This window comes from Aythya marila (genome assembly GCF_965140915.1).
Source record: "Aythya marila genome assembly, chromosome: Z".
Lineage (NCBI taxonomy): Eukaryota > Metazoa > Chordata > Aves > Anseriformes > Anatidae > Aythya > Aythya marila.
In genome coordinates this window covers 41,874,219-41,891,291 of record NC_139080.1, presented here as the reverse complement: position 1 = coordinate 41,891,291, position 17,073 = coordinate 41,874,219, and the positions used below count along the sequence as shown (strand labels likewise).

The following is a 17,073-nucleotide window of genomic DNA, read 5'->3' as shown; positions in this document are numbered from 1 at the left end:
CTACAGGCTTGTCTTTGAAATGATTTTTCTCAAATTAAACTTATGCATTTGAAATGTGAACAAAGCCAAACCTGCAGCTGCCTAATAAACTCAGATCCGTACTTCAAAATGCGTAAGGCCATCTCAAAGACAGCCAGATGTCAGATGAACCTCTCTGATTTCGCAGAGCCAGTCTTCCCATCATCACTTGTTTTACTATAGCCTACTAAGTATGCAGCCATATCCTGCTTTCTGCTACACAGTGTTTGCAATTACAGCACTCCATCAATATAAAAAACAAACAAACAGGGTGTGTGCTTATCTGATTAAAATCCAATGTAAATTATATGCAAAATAGGTGCAGCCCACTGGCTTATGGCAACTTGCCAATAAAGACCTTCTGTGCTGAAGGCTTGTGCATCACTGATTTAGGGCGTCATCTCTCTGTTATTCTTATTCTGTCTCATTATTTTACACTTTCCTATGCTCTATTTTTAATGTCCTCTCCCAACTCTGCTCTTATTTCTATCTGGATGCTGGCACTCTGCTTTCTTACCGTCTGATGCCAGTCTATGAAAAAAATCTTGCACTGTAACGCGTAATCACTTTGTAATTTGGGTGAGTCCAAATCCATTCTCAACCTATGTAGTACACCACTCATCTCCCTTCGTCTTGCTGCTGTAATCATTCACAACTATTGTTACTCCCATGCAAATTCTTTCCAGAAGCACTTTCCTGCTTCCAGGTCTTGGCTTCCCAAAACTTGTGCTTTCTCCTGGTAAAGCACAGCTTGGGGCCATTCTTACAGGTCCGTGAGCAAAGCAGATTAGCCCAAAGAGCTAACTCTCTGTAACCAAGTACAGGGGAAAGTGCATTTCACATGAAATCAGAAAACTATCCAAGCTTGATTAAAAAGCACCCAGGCAATGCTGTAGAACATTCATGAGTTATTTCTTCTGAATTCTCGCATAATTTAGATGACTCAAAACTGGATTTCCCAAATGCTGTGCAGAGATGATTATGGGATATATTTGTTTTGATTGGGCTTTAAGTCTCTATTTTTCAGAGATTTCTCACTTTTCCTTCATTCAGGGTTGAAATTTGCTATGAGAATTTCTTTAGCCCCCTGTGAATTCTTAAGGGTATTCCCTAAAGAGAGAGACAAAAAGAATTGGGGATTCATCATGCACAAGCTGATATTTACAGTAACACCACTCCCAGTACATGCCTGCTGGAAATAGCTTGATATTTCTTCACTTTCTTTTAATATTTGTAGGATTAATAACAAATTCAGGCCCTGATCCCACAGTATTTAACATCTGGGCAAAACACTCCTTGCTGACGTCCACAGGGCTCTGGTTTGGCACAACAAACACACTGCAAGTTACAAAAAAAAAAAAAAAAAAAAAAACACTCAGCAATGGCAGCAGTAAAAGGCAATTTCTTCCTTATCTCTTTTTGTGCTTCCCTCCTTTTGTTGCTGTGAAGAGGCTTGGAACAATATGGCAACCATAACAAAGGGGAATAAAGAAAACACTCATGGATGATTGCTCAAAGTGGGTCCATAAATGCCACGATTACCTTGCTACTACGGCATTTGGTTTTAGGACAACTTGAAGCTGCACGAAGGCAGGCAACAAAAAATACCTGCATATGACAACTTTGGTGCTCCAAACCATCAGGGTGCCTCAAATACCACTGGGCACGCACACTGCAGCAGAAGCAAGGAAGACCTTTGTGTGCCTTCAGACAGCTGTAAAAAACTGCATTTTCTGCTCTCATCATAGTGGCATCTTCACCCCTGTGAACTCTATTTGCCACTTTCCAGTTGACCTGCACAATACTCAGAGGTTGATTGTTACAAGAAAACTGTAGCTGCAATAACAAATATGAAGCATCTCTCCTGCTAAGTGGTAAGACCTTCCAGATCATACATTAACTTCCTCCATGACCAGCCACGGTAAGCATATTTCACAATGCATTAAATGCATTAAGGGTCCCATGCAAACAATGCGCAGGCACAAAGCTCAGAGCCAGAGACAGCTAGAATGAACTTGCACCTCTTCCAGGGCCGAAACGGCCTTTTCAGCAAAGATATCCTAAAGTAACTCTATTCTTCTCCCTCTATTTTCTGCCATCCGTCATGAAAGACTTGAAAAGAAAGGACAGCTGACAAAAAAAGAAGTGGCAAAACCGTGAGTCAGACAGAGGTAAAAAGGTTAGACTCTGGGAGCCAGAAACCACAAGGATAGGCCTCTTAGACACGTATTTTTAAACGCTTCCTTTCGCTCTCCTTCCTCTCTTCCTGAAAGACTAAATGCAAAATGAAATCATCTTACAGAAGGACAGCCGCTTCCCCCCTGTGCTCAATCATTCCAGTCACACTATGTTGTCCAGTAACCTGCATTGATAATTCCTCATGAATAAAATGCCAACATTATCATCCTCAGCTATGTTGTTGACATGCTTTTGCTATTTCACTAAAAATACCATTAATTTTCTGGCTTCACAACAGCTGAGCTACTCCCCATTTGAATATACAAAAGAGTATTTTGTTTAAACCAAATTAAAAGCGTTCCAGTAAATGACTTCAATTTTGCTGGCTATACTACTTCAGTGTATACTGCTCTATTTAATCCCCTCTTTTCCCAACTCTACCCCTTCTACCTCCCCCTCCTTTTCTTTCCTTTTTTTTTTTTCCCCATCCCTTTTTATACTTAATCCTTTCATGCCAGGAACTGGATTTGCCCAGCAAGACATCCGCAGTCAGAAAGAGCTTCAGAAATGTGGTGCCAAAGAGTTAAGGCGATGGTGAAATTGCCTCTGCTCTGTTTTTATTCACCTGTGTTTGCCAAAACATATTTAGCAGGGAGTAAAGGAAGCAGAAGGGGAGGGGGGAGCACACAAACACTGAACACACCTTCCATTTCCCATCCTGATAAGTGTCGACATTCCCCATTTAAGTCAGAATGAAAACCACCATTACTGCCAAGCCCTCCTGGCATCTCAACACTTTATTTGTTCCCATTTGTATCTAATGCTTTTGTCAACAGTTCAACAAAAGTCAAAGCAAACAACCCACTACAAACACTGGGGGTAACAGCAACAAGCATGAATCCTTCACAATTATCCAGCCCAGCTGCTCAGTGCCTGTCCAGGCTGCTTTCATTTACAACAGTGTCAACAAAAGGCTGAAACCCAATAACTAGGTGGGTCAATACTACCACTGTAAACCCTCCAGAGAAGGAAATGCTGTTCTCCTGCTTTACTGCTTCAGCAAACATGCAGAATAATTCAGTTAGGTAGACAAGTGCTTGCCTAATCATTTGTTGTCTGAATTATTCAAGGCTTTCCCCGTAAACTACTAAATGATGGCTCTTCAAATATTTCCCAGGAACTACCAGATGTCCGACAGGAGAAAAGGAAACATTAAGCAAATTCTGACACAGCAGAGGACAATGGCAACCTATGATCCTGAAAAGCATAGTGTTCAGAGGATTAATGACTTCCTATGCGTTGTTTCTGGTGTTACTGTATAGAAAGCAAACAAGTTTTTAAAATACAAGTGTTAGGTACACATCAGTCTATTAGTTGCCTGATCTTAATACGGCATAATCAAGGCTGCTGCCTACAATTTTTCTTCCTCTTTTTTCAAGTGTAAATTGTAAAAGAGCCCTCTCCAGAGAATATGTAATACGTGAATAAAAATAAGCACAGCCATTAGTAAGGTGGACACAGGCAACGTGCGTTTATTCCCACATCTCTCTCTCCACTGCTCATTTGATCTCTTCCTAATCACCCACCTCAGTGTTTCTTTCTCCTCAGTTATCAGGCAAATGTTCACGTGCTTTTCTCCAGAGGTTTCACGAGGGTTCATATTTACACTTTCAAAGAGCAGCATAAACCAGTGTTACAAGGCAGAATGTTTAAGTGGTATTTCATTTTTTCCCTCAGTTGTCTCTTCAGTGCAGGGAACAGCCACCTTCAGAACATGCATTTCCTTGGTTATGTTGGCTTTGGCCATAACCACATAACTGCGTTAACATACTGTTTTTAAACTTCAAGAAAATGTTAGTTAACAAGTATTGGTGCTTATTTTGATTTAATCTTATGTTTGGCACCACTAAGCCTAGATAAGAGCAACTGCTTCATCTACGACCAGTTTACATATACATCACAGTGTAGTGTTGGACGGATACATATTTTGAGCCAGAACACACTATCAAATACATTTATAAATATTTTATTTTTGACATCCACAGTAGCAGTCGTGCATGCTGAATATCTAGTATTCCAAAGAGAATCCCTGGCAGTTTTAAGACTTAGCAAAACAGCAAGAGAAATTCTGTCTGTATGTCAAATTAAAGCACATATTTTTGTTTTTATAATTAAAATCTGTAACATATTTTGTTTGTAAAACAGTTTTAGAGTGATTGCACTGTAACAATCTCTGGAGTTCTGTGTTGTCAACATAAAAACCTTTTTCAGTAAAAAAAAAATTTCATCCCATTCCTGTCCAAAACAATTATGAAACACTCATCTAGTACGTAGATGCGGCTATGTCACTTTGTGATCGCCGCAGCTGTTTGTAGGCATTCCAGCCCTACTCCACTTGGTGGGCAACTTCAGTTACATTTACTACTACAAATCAAACTAGCACTATTTGCAACACTAGGTTTGTTTATCAGTAGTCCTAACAGCAGCACCTTCATTGGTTCAGTTGATTAGCAATATTTGTAAAATTGTTTAGGGACCATGAGGACCAAAGGCACAAAGGAGAGGTACTACAGCACAAAAAACACTTGGCATCAAACAAGTTTCAGCTTGCACGAACTGGAGAAAAGACTGCACTGTTTGGTGCTAGATACTCTAAAGAGAACTGGGGAGAGAGAGAGGGAGAGACAACATTACACCAAATTTCCCCCCCTTCCTATCCTACGGAGCAGGAAGAAGGGACCCAAAACGGCAATTCCAGCCTGTGCCATGGCTGGAGACAACACAGCTACCAGAAAACTTTCGTGAAGCACACAAGAGTTCCACAGAAGGTCTGCTAAGTGCTTAATTGCGTTCAAATACCCCGCGGTGTGATATAAAGCTTTCAGGCTGCCTAGGTGGTGAGCATACAGTGCTTTTTACAAAGGCACCAAACTGACCCTGGACAGGCTGTCTTTATGCTGAAAGCAGGGTGCCTTTCCTACTCTAACACCAATTATGCATAGTGACAGGGCACTTGGAAAGACACCTTACTTCAAGGGAATGGCAGAAAAAAGGTTTCTCTCTCCCCACAAGGTTTACTGGTAATTGATTTTAAAAGGCTTATTTTCACATTATTCAGACGTTTTTCAGAATTCCTCTCACTTTTTTTTTTTTTTTTTTCCCCCCCCCACTATGGGACAGCAAAGCTCACCACAAAATATTTGCAGGTGAAAGAATTGAAAGGAACTCCTTCTCCAAGCAGGGGAGGAAAAACATAACATTTGTTTCCTGCAGGGCCACAATAAATTGCAGTTTGGTGTTTTTAAAAGCAGCCCTGAAACTGAGGTGCGACAGACCTGTGGCATCAACAAAAAGAAATTCAGCAAACATCAGGGAGAAACAAGGCAAGCGAAGGCGCAATTATAATTACTTCAAGCCAATTACGGTGCTTTCCTAACGCCCGGCGCTGCAGCATCGCAAGGGGAGGCTGCGTTTATTGAGGTCAGCGCTGGCTTTCAAACTCCAGCAGTGACCTCCGCATCGCCTGGCCGCTCGTTACTGAAACAAAACGAGCGAAGGGCTCGGGATCCCGCCGGGCTCGCCAAAACCCGTGCCGACACCCACTCGGACCCGCGGAGGACGAGCGCAGAGCCCTTCCGCCCCGCCCCCCCCCCCCCAGAATCAGGGGAGGAAGGCGGCGTGCCCAAACCCTTCCCTTCCCCGCCCCAGGCGATGGGGAAACTCCCCCAGCTGTCCCTCGAGAGGCCGGGGCACGGGGTGCAAACACAGCGAGCCTGGGCGCTCATTGCTGAATGCCCGCAGCTCGGAGAGCGGGGCGACCCGAGCACATCAGCCGGCTGGGGCAGCGTTTGGCTCCCAGCACTTCATTAAGTCCATGCCGCCCCCTGCCAGCGCTGAGCTTGTTTCCAGCCTCCCCCCGCTCGGGTCTGGTGTTTTCCCAGCGAAGCCAGGGGACGGCGGGGCCAGAAGCGAGCCAACAGCGCCCCGACGGCACCGCGGGGACGGAGCGGGGCGGCCCCGGGTCCCCCGGCGCTGAAGGAGGAACAAGCTTAAAAAAAAAAAAAAAAAAAAAAAAGGTTACTTCACAGATGTGCATACGTTTCACACACAGGGTGCCCCGCGGTCTGTTACCAGGGCGACGGGAGACCACCGGCGGGCACCTCATTGGCTTCATCAAGTGCGCCCCGGGACGCGGAGACGGGGAAGGGACGGGGAGGGAGGGAGGAAGGGCAGGGAGCGATCCCCGCTTGCAGCCTGCAAAGCTCCAGCCTGCAAAAGCCCTAGGCTGCAAAGCCCCATCCCGCATAAAGCCCGTCCCCGGTGCCCACCCCGGCCGGGAGCCGTCCCGCGGGCCGCACCAGCATGACAGCAGCCGCTTCGGCAGCGGTACGGAGGGGAAAAGAAGAAAGGAAAAAAAAAAAAGAAGGAAAAAAAAAAGGAGGGGAGCGCACCAGTTTCCCGGACACATTGAGGGAAACCTCGCCGTCTCGTTTTTGGATCGCAAACCCGCCCGAAAGGAGCCGCTGCTCCGCCGCCTCCCCGCCCCTTCCCCGTCCTCCCCTCGCTCCGGCCGGCGACGGGGCCGCGATCGCGACTGTCACGACTCTCGCAGCACCGGCATCAGCAGCAGCAGCAGCGCGCACGAGGCGCTAATCCAGCCGCAGAGCAGAGCGAGGAGGCGAGGGCGGCAGAGGGGATCAGTGGCCGAAGCGGCTTACATTCAGGTTCGCGGGAGAAAGAGCACGCAGAGACAATCATTTCCTGGGAAAAGCTAAAGCCTAATGAGAATTTACTCTGCCGCCTTTATTCAGACAACCAACCCTTTTGTGGCTAGGGCTTCCTGAGTGACAGGAACCCAGGGCCCCTTAATAGGATTTCCATATTATTTCCAACACCTGCCTAGAAGTTATTTGTTTACATTGAAGGAGGCAAGATTCTCAAATCAGACATCTGCTTCTGGTTCAGGCATATCTTAGGAAACCATCTAGAAAGAAGCTTTGTTGCTATGGAGACATTTTTATTTTCTTCCCTTAGTTGGCTGAAAAAACATTAGCATTTCCAATTTTTGTTCTTCAAAAGGCCAAATGTCGCTCAAGAAAACACAAAACTTTTCAAATCGTCATGCAGAATAGGCTAATCGAGCTTTAGATATTTAATTAATTATTCGACTCAATTAGAAGTGTACCAGAGAGAGGCAGGAGGCCCAGTGTAACTTTCCTGCAAATTTTCCTCAATGGCTGATTCCCGCTGGCCAGCGTAATTGCTCAAAAACACATCTAAAACTTTGCAATTCATGATGCACTTGACAATCTTTCATAACAACTTAGGAATCAGTCAGACCACTCATTTCCTCCAGCTTCTTCTAAAATCAGCCTCAGAAACCAAAAACACTCTGACTGGGAATTTACTTCTTTCCCAGCGCGGGGGAAGAGACAGCAAGAGCTGTGTAACACCAGCATTAACCTGCTACTGGCACTCGGCGACTTCAGGCAGGGGATGGAAAGTTGCAGTGCGTTTTGCCCATGTTGCTGACTCCACAATGTAATCTCTTTTCCTCTTCTCCCTCTAGTAGATAATTAGAATGCCCAATGAATCCATTGATACACATTAAAATAAGGGATGTCTCAAATACCTTGGTCTTAATTACAACTCAAAATTAAAATAGGCGATTAGTGCTCAATGCAGAGAGAAAACCTGTCACAGTGCTGGCATAAGCACATAAAGCAGCCACCTAGTTTGTGTCCCGCTTCAGTAAAAGTTGATGAATATTATGTATCTTCTCCTATCCCTTAGGCTAACACCTCTTTATCCGAACCTGCAAACATGTGCTTCATTCCAGACACGTTCACCCTGAGAAAACTGGTGTAAACACGAATGCCAGCATTCGGGGTATGATTTTAATTGCACACTTACATTATAATGAGGACTTCAAAAAAAGACAATAAATAAATCCATCTCCTTCCTCTGCTTCTTTCCTCCTAGCTATTACACTGTCAAAGACTTTGCGCTGGAGAAGACCTTTCCACCCACCTCCTCACCCCAGCAAACTTCCTCTTCCTACTTTACAATGTGAAGTCATAATCTTGTATTATCAACATCACAGTCTGTTGCCATGGAAATAATTAGACATGACTGCTCAGGTTAGAAATTACAGCCCATGTAAGTGTTTGCCTCCTGGGTGAAGAGAGCATCTGGAGAGAGAACATTTGAGTTACCCTAAATCACCAAGTGGCAAAATAAAGTTTGATAGTGAGAAGCGCTGCAGGAGCTCATCCAAATGTGGGCACACCACTGAGTAAGAGTCACCCTGCCGTAACAGGCACGAGCAAAGAGGCCAGCATAGTTTATATACAGAAGAAGAAAAAAAAAAAACATTGGGTAAAGGAAGTGAAGACATCAGACATGGCAGAATCAATTAATTCTTTGATAGTAGAGTACATGCTGTTACTTTCATACGAATGCTCTTCACTAAATTAAAATTCCCAGATGACCTCATTAAAAAGGCAAATGATGTGACACTGAATGAAAGAAAGGAATGTAAAATTTAGTTAAAAAAAAAAAAAAAAGAGAGAGAGACATACCTGAGGTTCAGTTTTGTGTTTTAAAATCTGTTAAAAACCACAGACTTGAATGACATGCTACAAGTCTAACTATGAAAAGGTTATTGAGAAAAAAAAAAAAAAGGGCAATGCCAAAAAATCAACTCCATAGGATAGACCAAGACAACAAACAGGACCCTGCTAATTAATATTTGTTCTGCTTCAGCAGACAGTTACTGGACGAGACTGCAACAAACAAGCATGTCTCACCCAATCACATCATTAATCCATTCACGTTCACCACCTGAGGACCAGCTATGCCCTACAGATATTTATTCATCTGTTCCACATACAAACAATTACAACACATTTTCTGGAATTAGAGCACCTGTTACATTCAGCACAGCTTACATGCCCAGAGGCAGATATCAATTAATACTGAACAAATTATTGTATCGCAAGCCAACAGAAGTTACTCATTATATTTTGATAATGCTACCCTCAAAACACCCATGAAGATCAAAACACAACTCTTGTGGAGCAAAGTTTAGTTCAAACGTGTTCAGCTCAAAAATTACCACTTCATCATTACAGAAAGCAAAATACAAGCAACGCCTTGTTTCCGTACAGAGAAAGGCTCACGCAGAAGCCACGACACGAATACGAAACATGTTTTGATTTTTACAAGCCTGTGAAGAGCTTTTCAGCTGAGTGGTATTAAAGTGGCAAAATGAAATGATCAGGAAATAAATTCTCTAACTTTCTTTAGGCATGTAACAGATAACTATGTTTCTTTGGCTCGTTAAATACAAACTGAATGCAATGGTGTTTGGCAGGAGACTCATATCACTGGAGGAACAATTAAGATGAAGTCTACTGCAGCACATCACATCAGTTTGTGGTGTTCTTCCACCAGTGGAAGAACAAAGTCCAAGCAATGCGATTACATTTAGTAATATCCAGAATTCTGATCATATATGTCGGTCTTTTTTATTTTAAACTACCTTGTTCTTTTCAGAAGCATTACAAGTATCAAATAACAGCTGCAGGAGTAAGCAGCTTACTCTTACTTACATACTAAGTGAACAGAGGTCTAAACACTTAATAGCGGCTAACAGAGAAGCTAAATTGAGACAGGCTCAGGTTTTAGCAAGCACTGGAGCACCTGCCACCAGAAATGTAAATGGAACACGAGACTCACACCAACGAGTCCCCTTTCTCTGTATTTGCCACATGTATAATTATTAGCCTTCTCACAGATTAAGGAAAAAGTAATCTTACTGCTAAACCCACTTGAATTTGCACTGACAGACTTCTAGTTCACTAACATGTTGGACAGAAATGCATCTCCAATCTGCATTTGATTTGTTATTTCAGAAACTAAAATTATCCTTTCATGTAAACCTTTTTTTTTTTTTTTTCCAGAGGGATCTCAAATAGGCTATTTTATTCCAGCCACAAGATAGCAGCTTTTAATTATTGACTTATTGTGACTGAGATGAACTCATAGAAATAAACAGTTTCCACCATGTTGGCATATCGTACTACAGGTATGGCCTGGCCCTAAATAATTTACAATTCAAATGAAAAAAAGAAAAAGAAAAAAAAAAGGAATAAGGAAAGATACATCACATGGGTATAAAGAACAGAAATGGATTAACAACAAAAAAAGTTGCAAAAGTTTAGTCCCATGTACAGGGCAGTGATTTGAAAGACTTTGAAATTCTTGAATATGTTGGTAAGGGACATCACTGGCTGTGACAGACCAAAAGCTTGGCAAGCAGCTGGGAGCTTCCTTTAGTCCGGGTATATCAGCCAACGTCATGGAAAGAGACTGCTACCACTTGATTACTGTCTGCTAGATGACACCATCACACACAAAATGCTTCCTTAAGCTTCTTCAGAGGGTAATTTTTACAGAAGGGGCTTTGTTACGGACCAGAGAAACTTTTGTCAAATTTGTCCCAGAGACAGTGGGTGAGGAGCAGGGCCAGGAAGAATGACATGTCTCCTGACTCAGCAGTCCTCATAAGAGGTGGAAAAATCCTTGCAGGGTGCAAATAGAAAGCAAGGGCACACTGCAGCACTGCAGAATCATATTTTATTTATTTACTAGTCAGTATAAAAAAAAAAAAAAAAAAAAAAGCTTACTGCATTAAAAAGGGAAAACATCAGGTCTTCTCAGAAAAGCCACATGTTTTAACTGTGGAGCTGCTTGTTTGTCTTTGTGTCAAAACACGTATTATTCTGTCAGACCCCTTAAGCCACCACTACACTGTCAGCACAGCCCCTTGTTGCCCTTCCCTCCCCTCTCCTCTGCCTTGAAGAGCAGACCCATGACCCAGTTTACTGCATCTCGAGCTCTTCCTCACTTCGAACTTTGCAGAGGATTTGGAGGACTGAATCTGACACAAAATCAGAGAGTTCCCAAAGCCATCCTCCTCCACCGAACTTGCTGTGCAGATGGTGATCTATTATTTAGGAATAGCTCCTGGACAATCTCATGTTATCTGGAAGGTCCCTACTCGTTTTCAGCACTGAACTGCTTGCTCCAGGGAGGTGCTGGGAAGGATGCAAGGCCGGGCTCTCTTATCAGGCAGAAAGTGTCATGTTTAGAAGAGTGATACAAACAGAAATGGGACTGTGTCTGAAAAGAAACAGCCTTTTGATGCCAGCCTGCCTTACTCCATGGCTGCAGCCTCTGATCTTGGCTTCAGTGCTCACCGGTGACATGAACAACTTGCCTGCCACAACCTCCAAAGAACCCGTAAAATCTTGCATGCAAAAGGTGTTACCAGCCCAGCTCTTCTCTTCCTGACCCACACGCTGCTCATTCCTCTCTGTGCTGAGGAACTGAGAGCAGCATTTCCAGCTGCTCCAGCATAGCATTTTCCATGGGCAGAACTACAGGGAGGGTCATGGTGAGCATAACTGGAAACAAGTTTCACGAAGAAAACTGCCTGCCAAATCAAAGACACAGGAAGTGGTAGCACGAAATGGCGAGGGGAAATGGGACACCTCAGTCAAGCTCCTCTATACCGATGGGCAGGATACCTTCGTTATCTGAATCATACACTAAAGCGTAAATTTACACTTTACGAGCTATTCTAAAATCTGCCCTGCTTAATAATCTGTATCAGCAAGAAAACACTTTAAAGTGTCTCTCACAATTAAACCCAGGCACAACCTTGTATAAATCAAAATTTTGCTACCATATCAAAACGTTACACTGGGGCTGTATAACGTTGCCCATATCCTCATTACATGCTACACTAATTACTACCAGCAGATTCAGAATTTTCTGCACATTAGAGGCTTTTAGAGGAGCTATAAAAAATTTCAGGCACCATTAATTTAAATTTGTATTGAAATTTCCTTTTGACAGATGGCCAAAAATTACTTATTATTTAGAGTACCAGAGCTGGCTGTTTGCACATTAGAAGAGGAAAGGGAAAAATTAAAAGCAAGAAGGAAATTTATGTCACGTTCATTACCTGTTAAATGTTAAGGAGCATTATCCTGCATGAATAAATTATTTCATACAAGCACACAGACTCCAGCTGCTGGCAACTGGCACGTTCTGGCTGACAAAAAACATCTCAAGTCACACAGCAGACGATCATAAAAAGCCTCTCTTAACCAGAAGCCACTTAAGGGAGGACAGATCAATAGAACAAGCGACTAACTGCTACTCTGGGCATCACTGAAAACATTTAAGGAAATTAGCAAACTATTTCACCTTGCAAGGCTGGCAGCAAGCCCCATAATGCTGACACACAAGCCAACTCACAACCTGAACACTGTACAAGACAAACATCTACTTATCATTTCAAAATAAATTGCTACAAAGTAGTGACACCCTCCTCTCAGTGTCAGAAGCTGTATGAGTAACAGTGCATTTGAATCATTCTAAGTAATTTCAGATGAACCAAACAAAATCAGTCTTTTCAGTATAAACACATCCGCAATACTCGTACCAGCATAAATACCCCAACATCCCCCAGACATTACAGAAACAGGACTAATAAATCTATTTAAAACAGTAATTGGCATACCCTATATGCTAACAGTTCTCTTTATTCACCTTCATGAGTGAAAGGCTTGTGGTCTCAACTATACAAGTATGCAAGCCTGCTAAAGAAAACAAGCATTTTTATATTCTCAGATATATTTAGATATCTGCCCTACTTGCACTTGTTTGTTTGGATGTGGAGAAAAAAGAAAAACGGCTAAAACTATTTGCTCAGAGTGAACAGGGGGTTTTCTACTGAAATCATCATTAATCTGTGCCTGGTTTCACTGCACAAAGCAATAATCCCAGTTTCTAGCCCTCGTGACAAAGAAGCTAAAGTGAAATCCAATGCACTGTTGTCCTGTGTCGGTGGATAGACAGCTTCAGTGCCTTTGCTGCTCACAGTAAAAACTGACAGTTCCTGTCAGCTCCTGGTTGTTATGCAGAACTACGTGGGTAACAGTAAAACTGACAACAATCAGCTCAATTTCATTCTGTTGGGACAGAGCAAAGTTGCCAATGGCAGAATAGATATGTGGGGAAGGGCATGGGACACGTCCCCACTGGGAGCTGCTGGAGAAGCAAAGGCATGCCCCCTCACACAGCACCCACTGGTGGGACAGGTCTCTGTTGGGGCAAAGGCCATGCCTGGCACTGTGCTTCTTCTGACTCTGTCCAGGGCACATGAGCAAAACAGAATCCTGAGCTGAAGGGACCTACGTTGAGTCCAACTCCTGGCTCCACTCAGGACCACCCAAAAACCAGACCATGTGTCTGAGAGCATTACCCAAAGGCTTCTTGAACTCCAGCAGCTCGGTGCTGTGACTACTGCCCTGGGCAGCCTGTTCCAGTGCCCAACCACCCTCTGGGTGCAGACCCTTTCCCTAACCCCCAGCCTGACCCTCCCCTGTCCCAGCTCCATGCCGTTCCCTCGGGTCCTGTCTCTGTCTCCAGAGAGCAGAGCTCAGCGCCTGCCCCTCCTTCTGGTCTATCAAGATCTTTCTGCAAGGCCTCTTTATGTTTGAGGGAGTCCACAGCTCCTTTTAATTTAGTATCATCTGCAAACTTGCTTAGTATGCATTTGACTTCTGCATCCAGATTGTTTAAAAAACACTGAAGAGAGCTGGCTCCAAAATGCAGCCCTGAGGACACACTACTGGCCAGTTCCTGGCAATATCATCAAATGCTCCTAAAACTTGTGCTGTGAACACCTCTTCTGCTGTTTGGCCACCCCCGAGAATGAATCACACGGTTCTTAAATAAGCACCACTGAAAACTTGACAAATTGTTTGCAAGTGTTCAGTAAGACAGGTACACATGTCTTGCCCTTTGTAAGACAAGCGTCTCTTCCATTTCACACTCACCATCACCTAAAACCGCTAAATCTTACACTCCTAAAGATTGTGCAAGCTGTTCAAACCCTACTCTGTAACTGCATCCAGCTACCCAGGGCTATGCAGGTCACTGTGCAACCAGCAACAACCGCTTCCGCTGTGAGTTGGTAAATGGCCAGTGGCAGCAAGGGGAGGAGGCTGATCCAGGAGAGGGCAGATCCAAGATGCACCTTTCCATTTGCAGCATTAAAACTCCAGCATCCTCTGTGAGACTTTGATGGTTATCAAGTACAGACGGGCACCCAGGAATAAATGCTGAATTGCTGCAGTATGCATCACTGAATGCTCAAAATTACATGAGCTGCAAGGTATGTATTAAGGCTGTTTATAAACACTATCATTCACAGGATGGTGCACGTATCTATACCACAGAGTCATTAAGAGTGTGAAAACTGACTTCTGGAAGAGAAACATAGGATTCTTAGAGTGAGTGCTGCTTTCTGCAGATCCTTTCACTCTAGTCAGCCAACAGCTCCCGAAACCACAGCAGGTGGGACCCTGCTTCTTTCCTGCAAGTGACACAGCTCTCCATAACTGCAATGCAAATGGTATTATGTGGATATATCAGAATTATAGTTTTACAGCCTCTGAAGACTTAAAACCACTGGCTAATTCTTTCTATCTCCTAAGTTTACACAGCGACTCAGGACAGTCCTCTTTACCATATGTGAGAACAGCCTCAACACTGAGAGTTGGCTAAGGGGCAGAGATCTGATCACCAGTCTCACTGGATGATGGTACATCACCTGCAATCCTAGCTGCATTAGGACCAGCAATGTGTGATACACAGCCTATTCAGGACTCTGATAATGAAGGTCACACCCTGGTTTCACTCAGTGACTTCTTCCACCACTCCAGACCACATGTCAGAAAAATGCATTGTGCAGCTCTTTTGAGCCTATCCTTCCACCTGCAAAATGGAATCCTACCTTAATGGAGTCTCTGTCTGCATGCAGAGCAGCCCCACACGCATGGAGGGGAGGAGGCAGCAGCAGGGATGAGCAGGTGGGGGGGAAGGAGAGAGAAAGAGAAAAGTACTAGTTAGTTTACATAAAATTACACATTTATCATTCTCAGAAGAAAGAATCTTGATATCTGTTAAATAATAAATTGCACAGATGTTAACTTTTCTGTACAGTTAATTATTAATACCCTACAGCCAGATTTATAAAACCAGAACTCCACCTTTTGAACACACTTTCTGGCTACTACAAGGTAATAAATACTTAAGCAATTAGCTTTAGAAAATTACTTGTGAATATTGTTGTTGTTTTTGTTGTTTGCATGTTTTTCAAAACATATGGAGAGTTAAAAAGTAAAAGAAAGAAGGAATGAGAAACAAATGAAGCCATGTACGTATCTGGCAGCACCTACCTCTTTGGTGATCGTTATCATGGTGCTTCTTTTCATCTTTGATCGGGAGGTGGGACTGCCCCCCCAGTGCGCTGGACAGTGCCAGAAGACCAGCACTGCTGCCAATGGGTGGGATGGCTGGAGGCTGCAAGCCTGAGGGGTGCGGAGTGAGCGGCACGGGCAGACCATGTCCATGTGACAAATGCTGGGCCTGGAGTTGTTGCTGCTGTGAAAAATGAAACACAGATATTGAATTTGTTCAGGGAGATGGGGGTTATCTGACTGATCCTGTACATCAAACCTAACTGATCAGATCAACCCATACATCCGATCAACCCATGTATCAACTCTCACAAACATCTTGGCATTTTAAAAATGTCCATATGTTTGGATGCAACACAATCTGTAAACTTCAGGCTGAACTAACAACAAAAATAATTACAAAAAAAAAAAGAGAGATTTTCTTCAGTTTTAGTGAATTTTTTTTTATTCCTCTGATAGAGCTGCTACGTTTTATTCTTGCTAGCAGAAACACACCACGTACATGCCTAATCAAAACATATGTAACTATAAAAGCAGTTATATACTGCAAAAAAAAAAAAAAGCTGAAAATTGAGAAAATTAGTGTTAAACAGTTCTCCCAGCGCTACTGCACAGCATGCAGTGAGAGTTAATTTGAAAGAGAAAACCTGAATTAACAATCCAGAAAAGGAAACTGGTTGCAGCCACCGTTTTAAGCCCTTTAAGTGTCCTCAGCGGTACTTGAGCGAATTACTAAAGAAAATCTAATGTAGCAAGGCTTGGGTCCTCCTGTAGGCTTGCTCAATAATGCTGAAATAATTGGGCACTCTGTGCACGTTTAGTGATGCTCGAATGAAAAGCTAGAGGCCTGCCCTTGTACTCTTCTCTAGCTGCTGACTCTGTGTTGTGACAGGTTTATTTGAGTGGGACTGTGATGCATGCACCAGTAACTGCGCTGACAAGAGTTTAAAGTCATTTTTACCAGTACACTGGCAACACATAGAGAAAGCCCTTGAGAGGTTCGAATTGGAGTGCTTGACCTCAACCAGGGCTGCATCAAGCTCTGTGCTATGCTAACCATCGTGGGTAGATAGTTTGTTGCTACTGAATGGGAAGGCATGAAAAAAAAAAAAAAATGTTATGTTAAATACATCCCAAGAGAGATCTGTTTAGGTCCAAGACTTGCCCACTAACTGTCCAACTAATTCCTGTTCATACAGAAACTAGATTAGCTTTGAAATTTTCTCTTAGTTTCCAAGCAGTCACTTCTCAGGACTCGTGGTAAATCAAATCAGAAGTCCTCTAGGATTGCTCTCTTCCCTGCACATCTTCATAAAGGACTTTGGAAGAGGAAGAAATAAAAACTTAACTCACTTTGCATAAAAACATTCCATTTTAAATTCCTAATTGCGGAGATTCAAGTTCTTCTTTTATTTGTTTTTCATTTGAATCTAAATTCAGTTCCCACCTCACAGCCTAACTCTCTAATCAATCGAGAGGCAATAATACTGTTCACTTGATTTTTCCCTCCCCTCCCTAGCATGAATCTTTACATATG

General features: G+C 43.2%; 1 protein-coding gene across 2 annotated transcripts in view; it reads right to left on the bottom strand.

Annotated features, from left to right (window-relative positions):
* Positions 1-17,073, bottom strand: part of LOC309890207 (transducin-like enhancer protein 4) — a 97,834-nt gene that overhangs the window by 28,122 nt on the left and 52,639 nt on the right. Inside the window, exons 7-8 of one of the 2 annotated variants that reach the window (XM_082783880.1) lie at positions 15,516-15,720; positions 15,071-15,087 (exon numbers count right to left, since the gene is read on the bottom strand). In XM_082783880.1, coding sequence (XP_082640006.1) covers positions 15,071-15,087; positions 15,516-15,720 — 222 coding nt within the window. The remainder of the gene's footprint in view (positions 1-15,070; positions 15,088-15,515; positions 15,721-17,073) is intronic. The other variant, XM_082783881.1, reaches the window with a different exon arrangement.